Source organism: Sphaerodactylus townsendi, linkage group LG03 (assembly GCF_021028975.2).
Source record: "Sphaerodactylus townsendi isolate TG3544 linkage group LG03, MPM_Stown_v2.3, whole genome shotgun sequence".
NCBI lineage: Eukaryota > Metazoa > Chordata > Lepidosauria > Squamata > Sphaerodactylidae > Sphaerodactylus > Sphaerodactylus townsendi.
In genome coordinates, this window is record NC_059427.1 from 2454232 (window position 1) to 2472982 (window position 18751).

Consider the following 18751-nt stretch of genomic DNA (forward strand, 5'->3'; position numbering starts at 1 on the left):
AAAAACCCTGTTAAAAACACACTTGTTAAAATATTTGGCTTTGAGAAAAGTCCTCCAAAAAGAGAACCAGAGTTTCCCTAGAAGAAAACTCTACCAGGTCTACTTATATAAAGATGCAGAGTCTGGGACCCATTCCTTGGTGCAATGGTTAAGAGAGGACGACTCTAATTCTGGAGAACTGGGTTTGATTCCCCACTCCTCCGCATGAGCAATGGACTCCAGTCTGGTGAACCAGATTTGTTTGCCTGCGCATGAATCATGCTGGGTGTCTTTTGGTTAGTCACAGTTCTCTCCAAATTCTCTGAGCCCCACAGGTGTCCAAATTCTCTCTCCAAATTCTCTGAGCCCCACAGGTGTAGGGAGAAGAAGGGAAGGAGTTTGTAAGCCGCTTTGACACTTGTTAAGGTTGAGAAAACCATGGTATAAATCAAAACTCTTCATCTTCTAGTGAGTCCTTCTCTTACTTCTTGCCACTGCTGCTGTTTCAGAGGTTGGATCTATCCATGAAGATGGAAGCTAAGTTGGACAGAGCTCCGCTGAAGAAAGGGCAGCTGGCCCAGGCCCAGGCATGTTCCCAAGATGCTTTCTCACATGGTAAGTCAAAATCTTGCTGGGATTGGGGCACCCAGTTAATTCAATCAATAGAGAATTCTGGTCAGGAAAAAATGAAACGCTTCTTCAACCAAGTTATGGTGCTCAATGTTCAATAACTGGGATGCTTGTAAAAGGGGATCCAGGAATTCATGGAGGCAGTTCCTCACATGGGTTACAGTATTCATATCCTTTTTCCAATAGAGGGACTCAGGGTGGCTCCAAAGAAAAGGCGGACAAATCTCGTCTGAATTCTTCAGTTGTGAATAAACAAAGTCTGTATGTTCTGGTCAGCAGAACTCTATGAAGAGTGGGCAAATGTGTCTTGAGCTCATGCTTATTGGGGCATCTGATGAGCCACTGTAGGAAATAGAGCCCTGGATGACGGATGCCAGGCTGTGATGAAGGGCTTAAGGTGAAGTTGCCTCTGGCTGAAAACCCAGGTGTGACATTAGTGGTTTGGCAGATGCCACGGACACTCCTTAAGATTACCCTCAGTTTCGGCATGTGGCTTCAGGTCTGGTTTTTTTAGCCTGATGAGAAAGCGAGTTGCCAGCAGATTTTTCTTCCAGCAGCCTGACTGCATCTTTGGTCTGATGCGGCAGAGATGGCATCACATTATTTAGCTGCAGTGTTCACTGGACAAGTTTCCAGTATCCCAGAAGTCTGAAACGTGTCAGTGTCATTCACAGCCCCTGAGACTCGTGGGTACCTTGTGCTTCTCTCTTGCCTCTTCCACTACTTTCTAGAAAGGCTGAGTCTCCTTGCTGAGTGTTCATAGGGCAAGGTTTCACAGCCCTATGAATAGGGGTGCTGGAAGCATGACTCATACAAGCAAACAGAATAGGAAGTGGAGGCTAATATTCTTCCCCTTTCCCTCCCTCACAGGAAGTGAAGAGGCAGTGTTGACCTGTTCTGTTTTTAGAATGGTGGAAACAGCTGTTGCACCTCCGGTCCAGGTAGAGGAGATGAGCAGTGGACTGCCTGGGTGCCCCCTCCTTTCCCAGGGTTTTTCCCCCCCTGCAATTGGTGCTGATGGGCCCAGGCAAGAGGCTCTTTAAACCACTCCTTACACACAAGCTAAGTTCTCCATCCTGCACCATCCCAGTACACCCCTCCCTGAGTGCTCTCTCCGCCTGACATGACCTCTCATGAGGGACTCTTTTTCTTTCAGTCGGTGGTTTCCTTTGAGGAGGTGGCCGTGTACTTCACTGAGGCAGAGTGGGCGATGCTGAATCCAGACCAAAGAGCTCTCTATGAGGACGTCATGCTGGAGAACTACAGGAGCGTGGCGTGTCTGGGTAAGGAACTCTCATAGGTGGGTAAGGAACTCTCAGGTGGGTAAGGAACTCTCAGAATCGCACATTTCTGCCTTTGGGATGAGGCATGAATCAAAATCTTGAACAGCCATATGGTGTGCTGAGGCCTTTTCTGCTACTTGCTCCCTTGTGGAAGCCTCGAGGTGGCAGGATGGCAGTGAAAGTGATATTCAGCATGGCTGAGTAGAATGACCCAAGACACCTGCTTTGCCCAGGGTAACTGAGCCAGAGAGGGTGTCCCAGTGTTGAGCCATTGCAGGACTGTGAGGCCCTTAGGAAGACTCTGGAAGGAGCCCCATCCTAGTTTCTCAGTTGACAACCATTACAACACCCTTGTCCTGCAGATGAGATTACTGTGATTCTCTGCAACTGTGATTTGGAGAGCCACAGTCATAGTTCACTCAGAACTTTCTCAGCCCTACCTGCTTCACATGGGGTGGGGAGGGAAGTTGATTGTAAGCTGCTCTGATACTCCTTGAAAGTCAAGAACCAGTATGGTCTTCTTCTTCTCACACTGGTTGGAGTTGTGGGCTTTCATCTTGGCCTGGATTCCATTTTTCCCAGGAGAAAATCCTCTTCCTTGGATTTCTTTTGTTCCCAATGTAAGTACCATCACTTTCCTCCTCTGTGTATCAAAGGAGCCAGGAATGTAATAAAGACTACGGTGGAGACAGACAGACAAAGGCCTCACATCCAAAGAAATGCAAGAGATTGTGGTGGGTTTTCCAGGCTGTGTGGCCGTGGTCTGGTGGATTTTGTTCCTAACGTTTTGCCTGCATCTGTGGCTGGCATCTACAGAGGTGTATCACAGAGTGAAGTCTGTTAACACACTGTATCCAGTGAGAAGGGAATGTTTTAGTGAGGTATATATTGTCATGTTCCAGATGGGAAACCAATCAGTAAGTGTTTGGGTGGAACTTGCTATGCAAAGGTGTGGTTGATAGTATTGTATTGCAGGTGGGGTTTTTCAGTCCAGGGAGTGATTCACATTTGCATTCCCTGCTGCAGCAGCAGTATTGGTGAATGCAAATCCTGTGTTTGGGTAGAGTCCATTGTCCATGAACTTATCATGCCCTTGACCTCTGCTTCTGGTGTTTTTAAGTACTGGTAGCCAAGCTTTGTTAATTCTCAGAGTCTCTTCTTTCCTGTTGAAGTTGTCTTGGTGTTTGTGAATTTCAATGGCCTCCCTGTGCAGTCTGACATAGTAACCTTCTGAATTGTCCAGAATTTCAGTGTTTTCAAATAAAATGTTATGTCCAGTTTTGTTTAACACATGTTCCGCAACTGCAGATTTTTCAGGATGGTTAAGCTGACAGTGTCTTTCGTGCTTTGTGTCTGAATGCTGCGTTTTGTGGTTCCCATGTAGACCTTTCCACAGCTGCAGGGTATTCGAGGAGGGCGGGGGGGGTCTCTCTTGTCCTTTGCTGAGCATAGCATCTGCTGTATTTTCCTGGTAGTTTGAAGATAGTTTGTAGATTGTTTTTTCATCAGTTTCCCTATTTGATCTGTGATTCCCTTGATGTATGGTAGAAATATTGTTCCTGTGGTGGGCTGTTTCTCCTCAGTCCTCTGGGTTTCTCTTGGTCTTAAAGCTCTTCTAATTTCTGTTGTGGAGTAGCCATTAGCCTGCAGAGCCCAGTCTAGATGATTGATTTCATCAGGGAGGAGATGAGGTTCACAAATTTGTTTTGCACGATCTGTCAGAGTTTTAATTATACCCCATTTTTGTTGAGGATGGTGGTTGGAGTTTTTATGTAGATACCGGTGTGGGCATGTTGGTTTTCTGTATACTGTGTGACCCAATTGATGGTTGGATCTGTGAAAGACCAAGACATCTAAAAAAGGAAGTTTTCCTTCTTATTCAGTTTCCATGGTAAATTGGATGTTTGGGTGGTCCAGAAAATTCAGTCGTTTCTCCTCGCCATGGCTCCAGATTATAAAAGCATCATCCACAAATTGGAACCAAGTTGTGGGTTTCCTGGGTGCTGTTTTGAGGGTTTATTTCTCAAAATGTTGCATGTAAAAATTGGCTGTCACAGGGCCTAGGGGGCTTCCCATGGCAGACAGATGGGGTAGCCATCTGCAGGTCAGTTGAGGGGAAGGTTGAGGGGAAAAAAGGTTTGATAAAGGTCATGTTCACCCATTAATGAGCAGTGCCTGATGGGTGAGTTGCCATCTTGTCAAGGTGCTGACCAGACCTCTTTCTGTCTTCCAGCAGCCCATGTAGAGGAGATCATGGTGCTATTCCAAGGGTCCTCTGTGGAAATAGACAAGGATGAAGTTTCTGAAGCAAAGTTTGAGGACAAGGGCAGATCACCGAGGCAGGAGGGAAGCCATGCAGACAAGATGAGGGATAAGCCCGTTCAATCCCAAGGAGTTGGTGTCTGTGAAATCCCAGCATATAAATGCATAGAGCATGGAATTAACTTCTCAGATAAAAGCCAATACGAGATCCATTTGCAAATGCACATTGGAAAGAAGACCCATCAGTGCTTGGAGTGTGGCAAGACTTTCCTTTGCAGAGTAGAGCTCCTTAGGCATCAAATAAAACACAAACGAGAGAAACCTTATAACTGCTCAGATTGTGGCAAAAGCTTCTCGCAAAAATCAAACCAGTTTCAACACCAAAGGATTCATTCAGGAAAGAAGTCACTAATAGACTTAGAGAGGGGAAGAACCTTATCTGGTAAAAGAAAGGGTACTATACATATTTCGAACAACAGTATACTGAGGGCACATAAATGCTTTTGGTGTGGAAAGTTCTTCAGCTGCAGATCACACCTCCTTGTGCACCAAAGAACACACACAAAGGAGAAACCTTTTGAATGCATCGAGTGTGGAAAGAGATTCAGTTGGAGTAGCACTCTTCAACAGCATCAAATTACTCACACAAAGGAGAGGCCTTTTGAATGCTCAGAGTGTGGAAAGAGATTCAGTCGGAGTGGCACTCTTCAAAGGCATCAAAATACTCACACAAAGGAGAAACCTTTTGAATGCTCACACTGTGAAAAGAGATTCAGTCGGAGTGGCACTCTTCAACGGCATCAAATAATTCACACAAAGGAAAGACCTTTTGAATGCTCAGAGTGTGGAAAGAGATTTAGTCGGACTAGCACTCTTCAACAGCATCAAAAAACTCACACCAAGGAGAGGCCTTTTGAATGCTCAGTGTGTGGAGGGAGATTTGGTCAGAGAAGCACTCTTCAACAGCATCAAAGAACTCACACAAAGGAAAGACCTTTTGAGTGCTCAACGTGTGGAAAGAGATTTAGTCGCAGTGGCACTCTTCAACGGCATCAAAGAACTCACACGAAGGAGAGATCTTTTGAATGCTCAGAGTGTGGAATGAGATTTAGTCACAGTGGCACTCTTCAACGGCATCAAAGAATTCACGCAAAGGAGAGACCTTTTGAATGCTTTGAGTGTGGAAAGAGATTCAATTGGAGTAGCAATCTTCAACGGCATCAAAGAACTCACACAAAGAAGTGATCTTTTGAATGCTTAGAGCAGTGATGGGCAACCTTTTGAGCTTGGTGTGTCAAAATTCGCCAAAAAACCGAGCATAACTCGGGTGGTGTGTCACTTCGATAAAAAAACCATAATTTCGCGATATTTATAGTTTAAATAACAAAAATGTATAATTTTAATATATAACTGTATTTAATAAACCAAAAACTAATTATTTAACTTACTGCTTAGTGACTTCTTTGTTCATCTGTCAGTCAGTTTCTTTTGTTGGTCTTGATATTATTTAACTTATGTGGGGTGCCGTGAAGGGGGAGGGGGAATTCTTTAACTAACCTGCCTATTAGTGACTTTTTTGTTGCTGAATTTCATTGGCTAAATCTTCAATTGAAGGTCGGTATTTTGTACACTTCAAGCCCAAGCAAGTGCTACTAACTTCATCTGTCAATCTTTCTTTTGTTGGTTTTGATATTATTTAACGCTGAGAATAAGGTCTCACAAAAGTACATATGGATAAAGGTTTAGTCACAGTAGCACTTTTCAACAGCATCGAAGAAGTCAGACAAAGTAGTGACCTTTTGAATGCTCAGTGTGTGACAACAGACTCAGTCAGAGTAGCAATGTTCAAAGGCAATAGAGGTCACACAAAGGAAAGACCTTTTCAATGCTCGCAGTGTAGAAAGATATTCAGTTGGCCTGATTAGTTCTCTTGTTCTTCCTTTGTTCTTTTGTGTTCTTTTGTTCTGAGTATTATGAGAGTTCTCTTTATTCCTACGTGGTCACACCTGGAGTTCTGCATTGAGATTGTTGATTCTATTTCTGCAATCTTTTGCTTCTTTTTATTTTTAGCAATTCATTTCCTCACTCATCCATCAAGATTTTCAATTTCATTTGGCAACATGAATAGCCTTTCCACAGTTCAAGTGCTTAAGTGATAACAACCTGCCTCCCTTTTTTCTATCTTTTTCACTTGTGGGGATTTTCACCTACTTAATCTTCTGTCTAGACATGCAAGTCATATCTCTAAGGCTGTACAAAATATATCTTGGCTGCAGAAAAAATTCAACCTGCCTTTCATTCAGGGCTCAATTAAAAATACAGTGGTTCCGTGTGAACTTTTGGTTTAATCTGCTATCTTATAAAATGTAAGTAAGATTGATTTTTTCTGAAAACACTGAATCTTTCTTGCATATTTCCATTATTGTTACATTATTTTTTCTAAAAGCCTTTGTGCAACAGAGGCATCTTTCAATAAGTGAAATGAAAATAAACCAGCAAACCCCTCATCTTCCCTGTCTCACTCCTTTTATTATTATTATTATTTATTAAATTTGATAGACCGCACAATCCCCAAGGATCGGGGTGCCTGCTTAAATGATGCCTGTTCTTCATTCCCCCCAAGCAAGCCCTGGCAAGGAAGCAGGCCTTGCAACACCTCCTAAAGATTTCCAAGGAAGGCCCCCCTCACCTCTTCAGGAAGTTCCATCTTTGGTAAAGGATGTCTGGGGGTTTTTTTGGTTGGTTGTGTGCCAAAATATACATCTTTTTGTTATTGTCAGAATGCTTTCAAGTTCTCCTGTTGTGGATGAAAAGTTCAGAAACCTCCCAATGTAATCTCACAAATCCAACATCTTGTTTCCTAAAATTGGTAGTGAATGGGTACAATTGCAAATAAACTATTAAGTTCATTTGGCATTTTGTAATTGCAATGAATGTTGTTCTGATAAGAACTCGGTTGCCATTTGGGGGCTGAGCAGCTACCATGGGAAACAGTGCCGAGGCTTTCATGCCTTAGTTAAAGTGCTCACTCCTATGGTCTGGAAAGCTAAGAGCAGGGCTCCCCTCCTATTTAAGCCTTGAGGGGGTCCTTGGAACTTTGATGTGGTGTGCTGGGTGAGACTCCAAAATGCATGAGGAGGAGACAAACACGTGGGGAGGGAGGGAGGGAGAAGTGGGGTACACCAAAGTAGGAAGAGGAGTGAGAGAGGATAAAACAAACATGAGTGGCAGCTCCCTCTGATGTAGGCTCGACAACCGGGACTGTGAAAATCCTGGAAGCATTCAGAGGGTCCAGGAAGGGAAGGGATGACTCTCACCCACACTAGAAAACTCTGCATGGGGGGTGGGGTCTCCCTGCGTGCCATTTGCAGAGCAGGGCCAGGAAAGAGGTCAGTCTGGCCCCTTCTCTGTTGATTTGCTCTGCATCCCGCACTTGGCTGCATGGCAGCATCTCCAGCAAGGATCATGAGTAGATCAGGATTCACTCCCCCAGGGACCAATTCTCTGCTGTATGAAGAGGGTTTTATGGCTTTGGGGTGGCAAACTGTCTGAGGGTGAGAAGGATTTCTGCCCTTTCTGGGTCTCCATTCAACTCAGCTCCTGTAGTGATGGGAAAGTGTTTTTGTGGAGATTTCGGTCCGTTCTCCTGGAAAGACTTTTTCTTGGTAATGGCATTTAGGATTCCTCTGGAGCAGGAAGAACTGTCCAACTACATGTCAGGCCTGAGCCTGGTAGTTGGGGGTTGTGGGAATTTGTAAGGGAACTGTGAGTCTTTCTTCTCTGCAGATTATCACTGGTGAGGCCTTGGAGCCAAGAAGCACAGCCTTTTATCCAGTGTGAACTGTTCCCAGACTTGCTTTGCTTTGTTCTAGGGATACAGTAGAGCCATTTGGCTTCGGGGGGGGGGGGGGCAGGGAGCTTCAGGTAGCGTGTGCGGGCTTTTCAGAAACGTCTTTGCTGATACTTACCTTCAGGTGTCAAAAAAAGGCTACAGAACAAATCTACAGTTTCTATTTTTTTCAGACCTGGGCAGGGGCGGAGCAAGGGGGAACTGTGCCCAGTGCATGTGTGCGCCCCCACCCTGCAACGCCCCCACAATGTCCTCACCACGCCCCCGCAGGGGCGCCCTCCCGGTGTGTCACACACAAACCAGCCCCCTTGGCACTAAGCCACTGAAACCAGGGTCTGACACTACAGCAACAGTGTAAAAGCCTAAAGGATTGTCCACAGGAGGACCTGTTACATAGCCAAGGACTGCCATCGGAACATCATGGTGTACATCTAACTTCCAAAATCATGTCTCTGAGCATGAGCAGACTGCTTTTCCAGCCTTGCTGAATAACCACAATAAAACTTCAAAATGGCTGCTGCAGGAGGCGGAGCCAACCACCCAATGGCAGCTTCAGGAGGCAGAGCCAACCATGTAGAGGGAGGAAGAGAGAAGAGAGGTAAAGAATGGGAAGAGTGAGAGAGAAGAAAACAAACATGAATGGCAGCTGCCTCTTATGCAAAGCCAACTGCATCTTCAGTGGCCAATCACAAAGGCTGCTGGGTGACAGCACCCCCCCAGGCTCTGCCCACCTTCTCGAAACTTGGTGTGCATCAACAAAGGTGCTCCTGGACACCATGCATTGGGAACTCCAGGCACCGAGTCTTTTCTAAACAGTCAATGAATGGTCCTTGACGTCTCTGGGTTACATTTTTAACTCTTTTTTCTGCCTAACTTTCCACTGGCTGACCATGTGTCTGAGCATGAACAGAATGTCTTGCCATCACCACAGCCAGACTTTGCACATCTCTGCCAGATTGGAGCTTAAAATATACATGTAATACTTTATTTACTTATTTATTTACTTATTTATTCATATGACTTTTACTCCACCCTTTCCTGATAAGTTGACCTCAAGGCAGCTTCCAATAAAAAATCCATACAATTACAACATATAAATACGATTAAAACTCCAGTTTATAATATTTGATGGTATTTTAACATCACAGGGTGTCAGGTCTACGCCATCCTCCGCCTGGCAGTTTGCACGTCCACACCAAGGTCACAGATGGCTCTGCCGTTATCATCGCTGGAAGCTAAGGAGGCCTCCCTCTGCTTGCATGTAACTAGTGAAGAGTGCTTAAATGTTCATTCGTATCTTCCTTCCTGGAGGAGTGAACAGAGGCTGGATGGCCATCTATCAAGGGTTCTTTGATTGTGTACTCCTGCATGGCAGGGAGTTGGACTTGATGGTCCTGGCGGTCTCTTCCAACTCTGATTCTTTCCCCCATCCAGTATGCATGTCCTGCATTTTTGCTACCCAGGTGTGGAACATGACGGTTATCCTTGTGGAAATGCATTTTGGTCCCATCTTTCTCCTTTTTCAATGTGTTCAGACCTTGTTCAGTGTTATCTCTATCTTCCGTTCACTGCTCCTCCCAGTTTGGGGGCCAATAATGAGTAGTCCTCCATACTCTTATCCAAGTCATTTATAAAAATATTGAAACATACCAGGTCTAGAATGAAGCCCTGTGACACCCCACTGGACATCTCCATCCATTCTGATGAAATACCGTCGACAACCTCATTGAAAAACCCAGTTTCTGCAACCAGTTTCCTATCTGCCAACCTATCGTAGAATCTAGTCCACAGCTCCTTAGTTTACTGTTCAGGACATCATGAGGAACCCAGACAAAAGTTTTACTGAAATCCAGGTAAACAACACCAACAGCATTCCCTTGATCCAGTAAGCTTGTCACTCGATTATATTTTATTTATTATTTAATTTGATTTATATGCCACCCTCCCCACATGGCTCAGAGCGGCTATCTGCTCCAGTATCTTCTCTGGGGTTACCCTCCTCCCTTTTTTGAAAATGGGGACACTGTTTGCCATCCTCCAGTCCAGTGGCACATGTCCCAGCCACCAAGAGGTCTGGAAGATGATGGATAAAGCTCTCCAGACAGTTCTTTCAGCACTCTTGGGTGTATACCATGTGACCCAGCGGATGTGTGCTGATCCAATGCAGTCAAAGGTTTCTCAACTACCTCTCTGTCCATATGCTGGAATCAATAATCTTAATAAATAAGAAGTCAGATGGAGCAAGTAAAGAGGAACTTGTATTACTAGACTACACACTAAAGATTCCTGTAGCATTCACCAGCCAGAGAACTCCACATGAGGGCAGAAAGGCAGGATAAACCTAGCCAGGGGGGTAGAGCTGCTATGTTCAGGCTGGGAAAACCCTGGGGGTGGAGTCTGAGACAGTGTTACCCCAAATGGTCCAGTATGTTCCCTTTCAGATGGGAGAAATAGCGAGGGACAGACCTGTGTTGCAAGAGTGGGTCACCATAAAAATCTCTACTACGGGATGTTTTTCTCCTCAGAAATCCACAGGAGTCAGAAAAGTAAAGTTTAACCATTTTATTTGGAGGAAGTATAAATAATAAACACACATGCACACTAATGGCAAATGCAAACACACAGAGAACTCAGAGTCCTAGGATTTAGATAGTGTTGAAGTGATAGGTCTGGAATAGGTTAAGGTTTTTTGGGGTGGGTGGGGAAGCTGACAATTACCTTATCCGGCAGAAGAATGTTCCAAGAAGCAGAGTTCAGCACGCGCACCGAGCTCCAAGGAGATGAGGTGGGAGCAGATGTGATGCTACGCAACTGAACCAGGGGTTAGTACAGAAGGCACCGGGCACTGGCTACAAGGTCGGCAGCTAATTTATGGGAAAATTTGACCCTCTAGCAATGCTAAGAGAACCTTCTGGGTTTATGCCACTCTAGGAATTCAGACTCTTTCCCTTTAAGCCTTAGATGGATTTTCTGCGCTGGAAAACAAAAGGACTTACTGGCTTTGCCTGGCCAAAAGCTGCATCAATTTCCCCAACAACCCTCACTTCAATTTTCCTGCATAGTGCAGTAAAGGGAAGGTGGGATTCAAACCCCCTTCTCCATCTCAGCTGTTGCTCATCCTTGTCCCTATGAGTTTGAGGAGAAATGATGAGGCTCAGCCACTTGATGCAAAGGAATCCCTCTAGATGTGTTTTGGGAGGGGGCGGGGCATCTGAATTGCCTGGAGGATGCATTTGATTCTATGAGGGAGGTGGTGAGATGCCCCTCTCTAGCAGTCCTCTGGCAGCAATGCTCAAGGCTGGCCCTGCATTGAACAGGGGGTTGGACTAAATGGCCTTTATGGCACCTTCCTTTATGATTCTATACAAAGAAACATCAGGCCAGGTTCACTGACTGGAACCACACAGAGCATCCCCCAGGCATCAAGCTGTGCTGATACCTCCTTGCTCTGGGTTGTGCAGCTTAGTTTTCGGGATGGGAAGAAATATCCCGCACCCCAGTCCCCATTAGATGTGCACAGGAGCCAGTGGGCCTTCATGATCTGTGGATCTGGTTGTTCCCTGTCCACAGGTTCTTCTGGGCAAGTTCCAGGGGTACAACTGGAAATCTAAGATAGGAACTCTGGGGGAACTAACCATATCTATGTCTGATCTGAGTCCAGTTGGGAGTCCTCCTGAGAATGCTCTGTAGTTAACTACTCCTGCATTGACCTACAGGCTCGGCTAGATACCTTCCAAGGTCCCCCTCCCTCCAATAATCTGTTTCCAACTCTGTCACTTCCTGAAGAATTTCCCATTTGGAAACACATTCAGTTGTGCTGAAAGGCCAGCAGGGTTCTTGGTGAGCATATCAGGGATGTATCGATGCGTCAGAACAACTTCCCCTGTATTGTCGGGAAGCTCAAATACCACCCAATTCAGTTAATCTTCTGTTCACTCGGACTGTTATCACTCACCCAGAGTATGTCAGGGAGCCAGATAGAAGTCCTACGTTCCTGCTCTCCCACAGAACTGCGTAGTGGCATCTGCTTGGCATACAGAAAGTGTCAAAGGCTTTAAACAAGTCTCCTAATAGGTGATTGGCTGAGCAAAGCAGAAACAAAGCCACAAGTATTGAGATGTGAATCCTCACAATGGGGTTTTAAAGCCTTTTAACAGATGTCTGTTAAATTATATTAAATATACATGTTATCACATTGTGCTTATCTCTTAGTAATTAAAAATCTACACATAAAAATCTCAGTAAAATATATATTGATATCTAAAACATACATGAAATATCCTCAACTGCTAGGATCATACACAAAATACCTCAAAATATGCCCCCAAAGACCTGATGCATTTTAGTCCCACTATATCTTCTTCAGAGGCCAATAAACGCTCCCTACACAAATAGAACTGATATCCATACAAAAAATCTTATTTGCATCTCAGATTGTTATATATAGCCAATAATTTAACGGTACTCCCATAAATATCAAAGATTTGTACTGTGAATCCTACAAGTTCACATTGACCAAATAACTACAAAAAGACACCACTTTGCAGGCCTGTCCTGGACTGAAATGAAATCAACCATGTGGCCAAACCTATGTCAAAGAGGCAGCAGGGATATTTTGTGTATGATCCTAGCAATTGAAGTCTGGTGGTTATTGGTGCTATATTTTGTGCTTTTAGATGGGGACGTCTATTTTTATTGAGATTTTTTGGTAGGGTTTTCTATTAAGAGTCAAGCACAGTGCATTAAATGCATATTTCATATATTTTAACAGACATCTATCATATGTTTCAAACTTTTGAGATTCCTAGCTTGCTTTTCAGGTTGAATTCGTGGGGTGGGGAGGGAGGGGGTTCTCCCTCCCCCCCCCTTTCTTTGGCTGCTCAGAACCCTGAGGTAACAGTACCAGCCAGCATGGTGTAAGGGTCAAGAGCAATGGGCTGTGATCCAATTTGGAGAACCAGGTTTGATTCCCCACTCCTCTACGAGCTCTAATCCAGTGGACTCTAAACTGGTGCACCAGATGTTTTCCCCTGCTCCTACACATGAAGCCTGCTGGGTGACCTTGGGCCAGTCACAGTTCTCTCTGAACCCTCTCTGTCTCATTTATCTCATGAGATGTCTGTTGTGGGGAGGGGAAGGGAAGAGTTTGTAAGCTGCTTTGTGACATTTTACGGTTGAAAATAGTGGGCTATAAATCCAAACTCTTCTTGTCTTTGACCACAAGCCCCTTTATTAACACACCACCCAGAGCCCAAGGAACAGAGTCTCCAGCCCTCCCATGTCTAAGATCAAGAACTCAACCCAACCAGGTAGGACTCTTGCAATTTGAGTTTAAAAAACCCCAAAAAACCAATTGCTCTGGAAGCTGCATCCAATCAAGGTTGGCACAACTTTGGGCTGAGTTGTCACCAGTACAGTGATGACACTCAGCTTTTTCTGTTGCTGAATGACCAGCTGATTGCTGCCCCAGAAGTTTTGACTCAGTGTCTACAGGCCATGACTGCTTTGTTGAAAAAGAGAAGATTGGGGCTACATTAATCAAAGACAGAACAACTTCTGTGGCTAAGTTGGGGTGGTCCAGTGGAGGGACTGCAGCTGCCGAATTTTGGTGATCCGGCATTACATCTGGCCAGATCCATCAAGAACCCGGGGGAGTCCTCCCTTTCCGTGGAGGCCCAGGTCACCAATATGGCAAGGATTGCCCTTTACAGGCTAAACAGCTGGCCCCCTGCTTACCCCACTCTGACTTAGCCACAGTGATCCATGCAACAGTCACCTCCAGACTAGACTATTGTAACTCGCTGCTAGCCTGCTCCTCAGACAGACTTTCACACTGGTCCACAATGCAGCGGCCAGACTCCTCACCTGTGTATCAGAGAGAGCACATCACACCAGTGCTTCAGCAACTGCACTGGTTGCCAATGGAATTCCAAATCAGTGTCAAGGTTTTGGTCATAACCTTTAAGGCCATGAGTGGACACTGTATCTGTGAAGCCACGTTACTCCATATTGCCCATGGAGGGTGCTTTGGTCAGCCAACAACACCTCCTAGTAGTCTCTGACCTCAGAGACATGTGTTTGCCTTGTCTAGAGCCAGGGCTTTTTTGGTCCTGGCTCCAGCCGGATGGAACCCTCAGTCTGCTGGCACCAGGGCCCGGTGGGATCATCCGGGGGAGGGCGGTATATAAATATAATCAATAAATAAAATAAACAGTTCTGCAAGATCTGTAAGATGGAGATGGACCAACTTCTCCCTCTTTTTCTCTTGGCCTCATGCCTTTAAGAAAAAGGATCCTTTTGGCCCAGACTTTGAACTTAAGAGGCTCAATTTAAGCTCTTTTCTTGGCCTCAGAAGTCTCCATGGATATGCTTTAAGGCCGTTCAGTCTTTGCGGCATGCTGTGTTTAAGTCTTGTCTTGTGGTCAAATTGCCAGTTTAGTTGGGTGTTGTTTAGTGACGAGCGAACTTGAGCAGGACTCTGTGAGGCGGCCTATACATTCTCTGTGTGAAGCAGTAAAATAATTTTCTAACAAATGAGGAACTTGGAATCTGACTACAGCTGGCTACCCGAGACCAGGATATTCTCACCAATGAAAGGGAAAAGCAAAGGAGTGAAGCTCTGAAAAAGGTCACAGAGAGGTACCGGGAGCGGGGAGAGACTGGAATTAGGGGAAGAGGACAAAGCCTTTGAGAGCACATTTCTATGGCTTCCCTTTCTTTGATTGGGAAGCGAGATTCCTTCCCTACGTGATGACAGGTAAGGTTGGACTTGGGGTGACGTTGCTGTATTGGAAGCACTGACACAGTTTTCTCCCTGATGTGAACCGCATTCTGCAAAGCCAGGGGTAATTCTCACCAGTCTCTTCCTCTGTTCTAGTATTTGAACGGTTTTTCAATGAGTAGGGCATAAGTAGTTTCTAAATTCCTTTTTACACTCAGAGCATTTAATGAGTTCCTCTGGCCTGAATTCCTTGGCCCTGATCTGAGTTGCATTATGTAGCCTGAACTTGTCAGACCTTGAAAGCTATGCAAGGTCGGCCCAGGCTAGTATTTGGGTGGGAGACCTCCAAAGAATGCATCAGGGCTGTGATGCGCAGGTAGGCAATTGGCAAACTCCCTCTGAGTGTTTCTTGCCTTAAAAATCCCATGGGGTAGCCATAATTCAACTGTAACTTGACAACACTTTCTACAACCGCTAAGACTTTTATCATGGACAGTAAGTCATTTTTTAAATTACTTTCTCATTTATAAAAACATCAAGAATACAGAAAAAATCAAAATAGGATACAAAAAGATAAAAAACACAACAGCAGCTAATACAATGAATATAAAATATACAATAACAAAAATCACACTATATTTAAAGATTTCAATTCAGGTGAGTCTTACTTACCCTCACTTGTTTAACTACAACAATACTAATAATGAGATATACTAACTATGCTACAATACATATTCATTTGGGGGAAAAGTCTAGGCATTAATTTTTAAGTCTACAAATTATACTAAAATTACCAAAATAAATCATTATTTTTAACCATTTCAGCACAACCCAAATAGTTTTGTTTCTAATCCAACTATGGTTTTGGCCTTCAAACTAAAAGATTAATTAACATAGCTGGTGTAGCATATTATTTCATTTTTTATTCCCAATTTTGTTGTTCAGGGCACTTCTCTGCTCTCCAGCTAGTTGCAAATATTACTTAGGACTAATAAATTAGGACTAATAAATTAGGACTAATAAAAGGAAACACTTCTTCACGCAACGTGTGATTGGTGTTTGGAAGATGCTGCCACAGGAGGTGGTGATGGCCACTAACCTGGATAGCTTTAAAAGGGGCTTGGACAGATTTATGGAGGAGAAGTCGATTTATGGCTACAAATCTTGATCCTCTTTGATCTGAGATTGCAAATGCCTTAACAGACCAGGTGATCAGGAGCAACAGCCGCAGAAGGCCATTGCTTTCACATCCTGCATGTGAGATCCCAAAGGCACCTGGTGGGCCACTGCGAGTAGCAGAGAGCTGGACTAGATGGACTCTGGTCTGATCCAGCTGGCTTGTTCTTATGTTCTTATATTCTTACTCTGGGTGCAATTGACAAATACAGAAATAGTTCTTCCAACTTCCCTGGTAAAATATTTGGAAAGATCTCTAGTAACGTCTTTGCAGCCATTTGAAATGTTAATTGGAGCATAATTTGCATTTCTGCATGTATTTCTTTTGAAAACCTTTTCACATGACTACCACACATTAAACTTGCAATAAAGGATTTTCAACATACATAGCACTTATCCCGAGTGGATATGTCAATATTAAAGTGTGTGCCTCTGAACAAAGCAGTTTCTACACTTGAAGCACTTAAATTCTTTCTCATCTATGAATTCTTTGGTATCTCACAAGATCTTTCTTCACAACAATGTCTTTCCAGACTCCAAAAAGTATACAATTCCTCCTCTATTGGATTTGTTGTTGAGCAATAAATGTAAGACTGTGAGCAAACATTTATCCACATTACAGGAATTTATGTGTGTGTCCCCGCCCCCCTGGTGTGCATATGTTGAGGTTTAGCAAGTGTTGAACTCACAGCAAAGCTTTTTCCACATTCCAAGCATTTCTATGGTTTCTCCCCAGTGTGGATATGTTGATGATGAATAAGACTTGAACAATAAGCAAAGCTCTTTCCACACTCCAAACATTTATGTTTACTCCCCAGTAGACTTCAAGCATTTATATGGTTTCTTCCCAGTGTGGATTCGTTGATGTTTAGTAAGATGTGAACCCTGAGAAAAGCTCTTACCACATTGTAAGCATTTATATGGTTTTTCCCCAGTGTGAATTCGTTGATGTTGAGTAAGATGGGAACTCTGAGAAAAACTCTTTCCACACTCCAAGCATTTATATGGTTTCTCTCCAGTATACTCCAAGCATTTATAAAGTTTCTTCCCGGTGTGGATTTGTTGATGTTTAGTAAGATGTGAATTCTGAGAAAAGCTCTTTCCACAATCCAGGCATTTATATGGTTTTTCCCCAGTGTGGATTCGTTGATGTTGAGTAAGATGTGAACTGTAAACAAAGTTTTTTCCACACTCCAGGCATTTATATGGCTTTTCACCAGTGTGGATTCGTTGATGTTGAGTAAGATGTGAACTGTAAACGAAGTTCTTTCCACAATCCAAGCATTTATATGGTTTCTTCCCGGTGTGGTTTCGTTGATGAATAGTAAGATGTGAACTCTGAGCAAAGCTCTTGGCACACTCCAAGCATTTGTAAGGTTTCTCACCAGTGTGGGTTCGTTGATGTTGAGTAAGTGTTGAATTGTGAGTAAAGCTCTTTCCACAATCCAAACATGTATATGGTTTCTCCCCAGTGTGGATTCGTTGATGGATAATAAGATGTGCACTCTGACCAAAGCTCTTGGCACACTCCAAGCATTTATATGGTTTCTCCTCAGTGTGGATTTGTTGATGTGGAATAAGGCTTGAACTATGAACAAAGCTTTTTTCAAACTCCAAACATTTATACGTTCTCTCCTCAATATGGATCTGTTGATGTTTAGTAAGATGTGTGCTCTGAGCAAAGCTCTTGGCACATTCCAAGCATTTGTATGGTTTCTCCCCAGTGTGGATTCGTTGATGGATAGTAAGATGTGTACTCTGAGCAAAGCTCTTGGCACACTCCTTGCATTTATAGGGTTTCTCCCCAGTGTGGATTCGTTGATGTTGAGTAAGACGGGAACTGTGTGCAAAGCTCTTTCCACACTCCTTGCATTTATATGGTTTCTCCCCAGTGTGGATGGGTTGATGTTGGGTAAGATGTGAACTATGAGCAAAGCTCTTCCCACACTCCAAGCATTTATATGGTTTCTCCCCAGTGTGGATTCGTTGATGGATAGTTAGACCTATACTTTGAGCAAAGCTCTTCCCACACTCCAAGCATTTATATGGTTTCTCCCCAGTGTGGATGGGTTGATGTTGAGTAAGATGTGAACTGCGAGCAAAGCCTTTTCCGCACACCAAGCATTTATATGGTTTCTCCCCAGTGTGGATGTGTTCATGTTTGGCAAGATCTGAATAAGAAGCAAAACTTTTCTCACATGTCAGGCATTTAGGGCTCTCCGCTGTGTGCAGTTGATGTCCAGGAATGTCTCCCCTCAAACCAAAGCTTCTTCCACATTCGAAGCTCTTATCTGGTTTCTTGGTGATGTTAATTTTTCCTTGTGTATCAAATATCTGCGGTTCAGCTCCCTGAGAAACGCAACATTTGTTCCCCTTCTTCCATTTTATTTCTCTGGTTCTTTTCTGCTCTTTTTCATCACATAGGAGGTGTTGCGGTTCTCTGCTTGATTTGTTCTGAAGACTACTATCCCCTGCAATAAAGAGAAAAGATTGGTAAGACTGTCAAACAAAAGCAGATTCAAAGGAGGGAAACATTACAGCTCTTCAGAACAACAGAATCAGAATCATTTGAAGGGGAGACAAATTCTGCCCTGTATTAACAAGCTGTTGATATTTCCTTGGTGGGAAGTTACATCAGAGACAAGGTAGCCCTGTGGAACCTCCATGTACCGAGGCAGTTTTCTGTGAAGAGGGGTGTGATGAAGCTGTTCAGGTTACAGGAACTCAGGAAGTCACACCAGCCTGTGAAAACCTTTGATCCCCAGAAAGCCAGGCTGGCAGGCCAAATGGTTTTAGATCAAAGGAGTGCATAGGGCACATGGCACTAACCGGAAGTTACCTGAGGGGCAG

At 44.1% G+C, this 18751-nt stretch overlaps 3 protein-coding genes across 5 annotated transcripts in view; 1 reads left to right on the top strand and 2 right to left on the bottom strand.

Annotated features, from left to right (window-relative positions):
• Window positions 1–18751, bottom strand: part of LOC125428839 (zinc finger and SCAN domain-containing protein 32-like) — a 665212-nt gene that overhangs the window by 550384 nt on the left and 96077 nt on the right. The gene's annotated exons all lie outside the window — the stretch shown is intronic.
• TAP2 (transporter 2, ATP binding cassette subfamily B member) overlaps window positions 1–18751 on the top strand; it is a 1062867-nt gene that overhangs the window by 183636 nt on the left and 860480 nt on the right. The gene's annotated exons all lie outside the window — the stretch shown is intronic.
• The window catches only part of LOC125428531 (zinc finger protein 708-like), a 1111878-nt gene that overhangs the window by 14906 nt on the left and 1078221 nt on the right, over window positions 1–18751 (bottom strand). For 2 of the 3 annotated variants that reach the window (XM_048488757.1, XM_048488756.1), the window contains one exon: window positions 16241–18372. In XM_048488757.1, the coding sequence (XP_048344714.1) occupies window positions 16709–18372 (1664 nt within the window). In that variant the 3' untranslated portion in view covers window positions 16241–16708. Of the gene's footprint in view, window positions 1–11039; window positions 11044–16240; window positions 18373–18751 lie in introns of those variants that run through there. The other variant, XM_048488758.1, reaches the window with a different exon arrangement.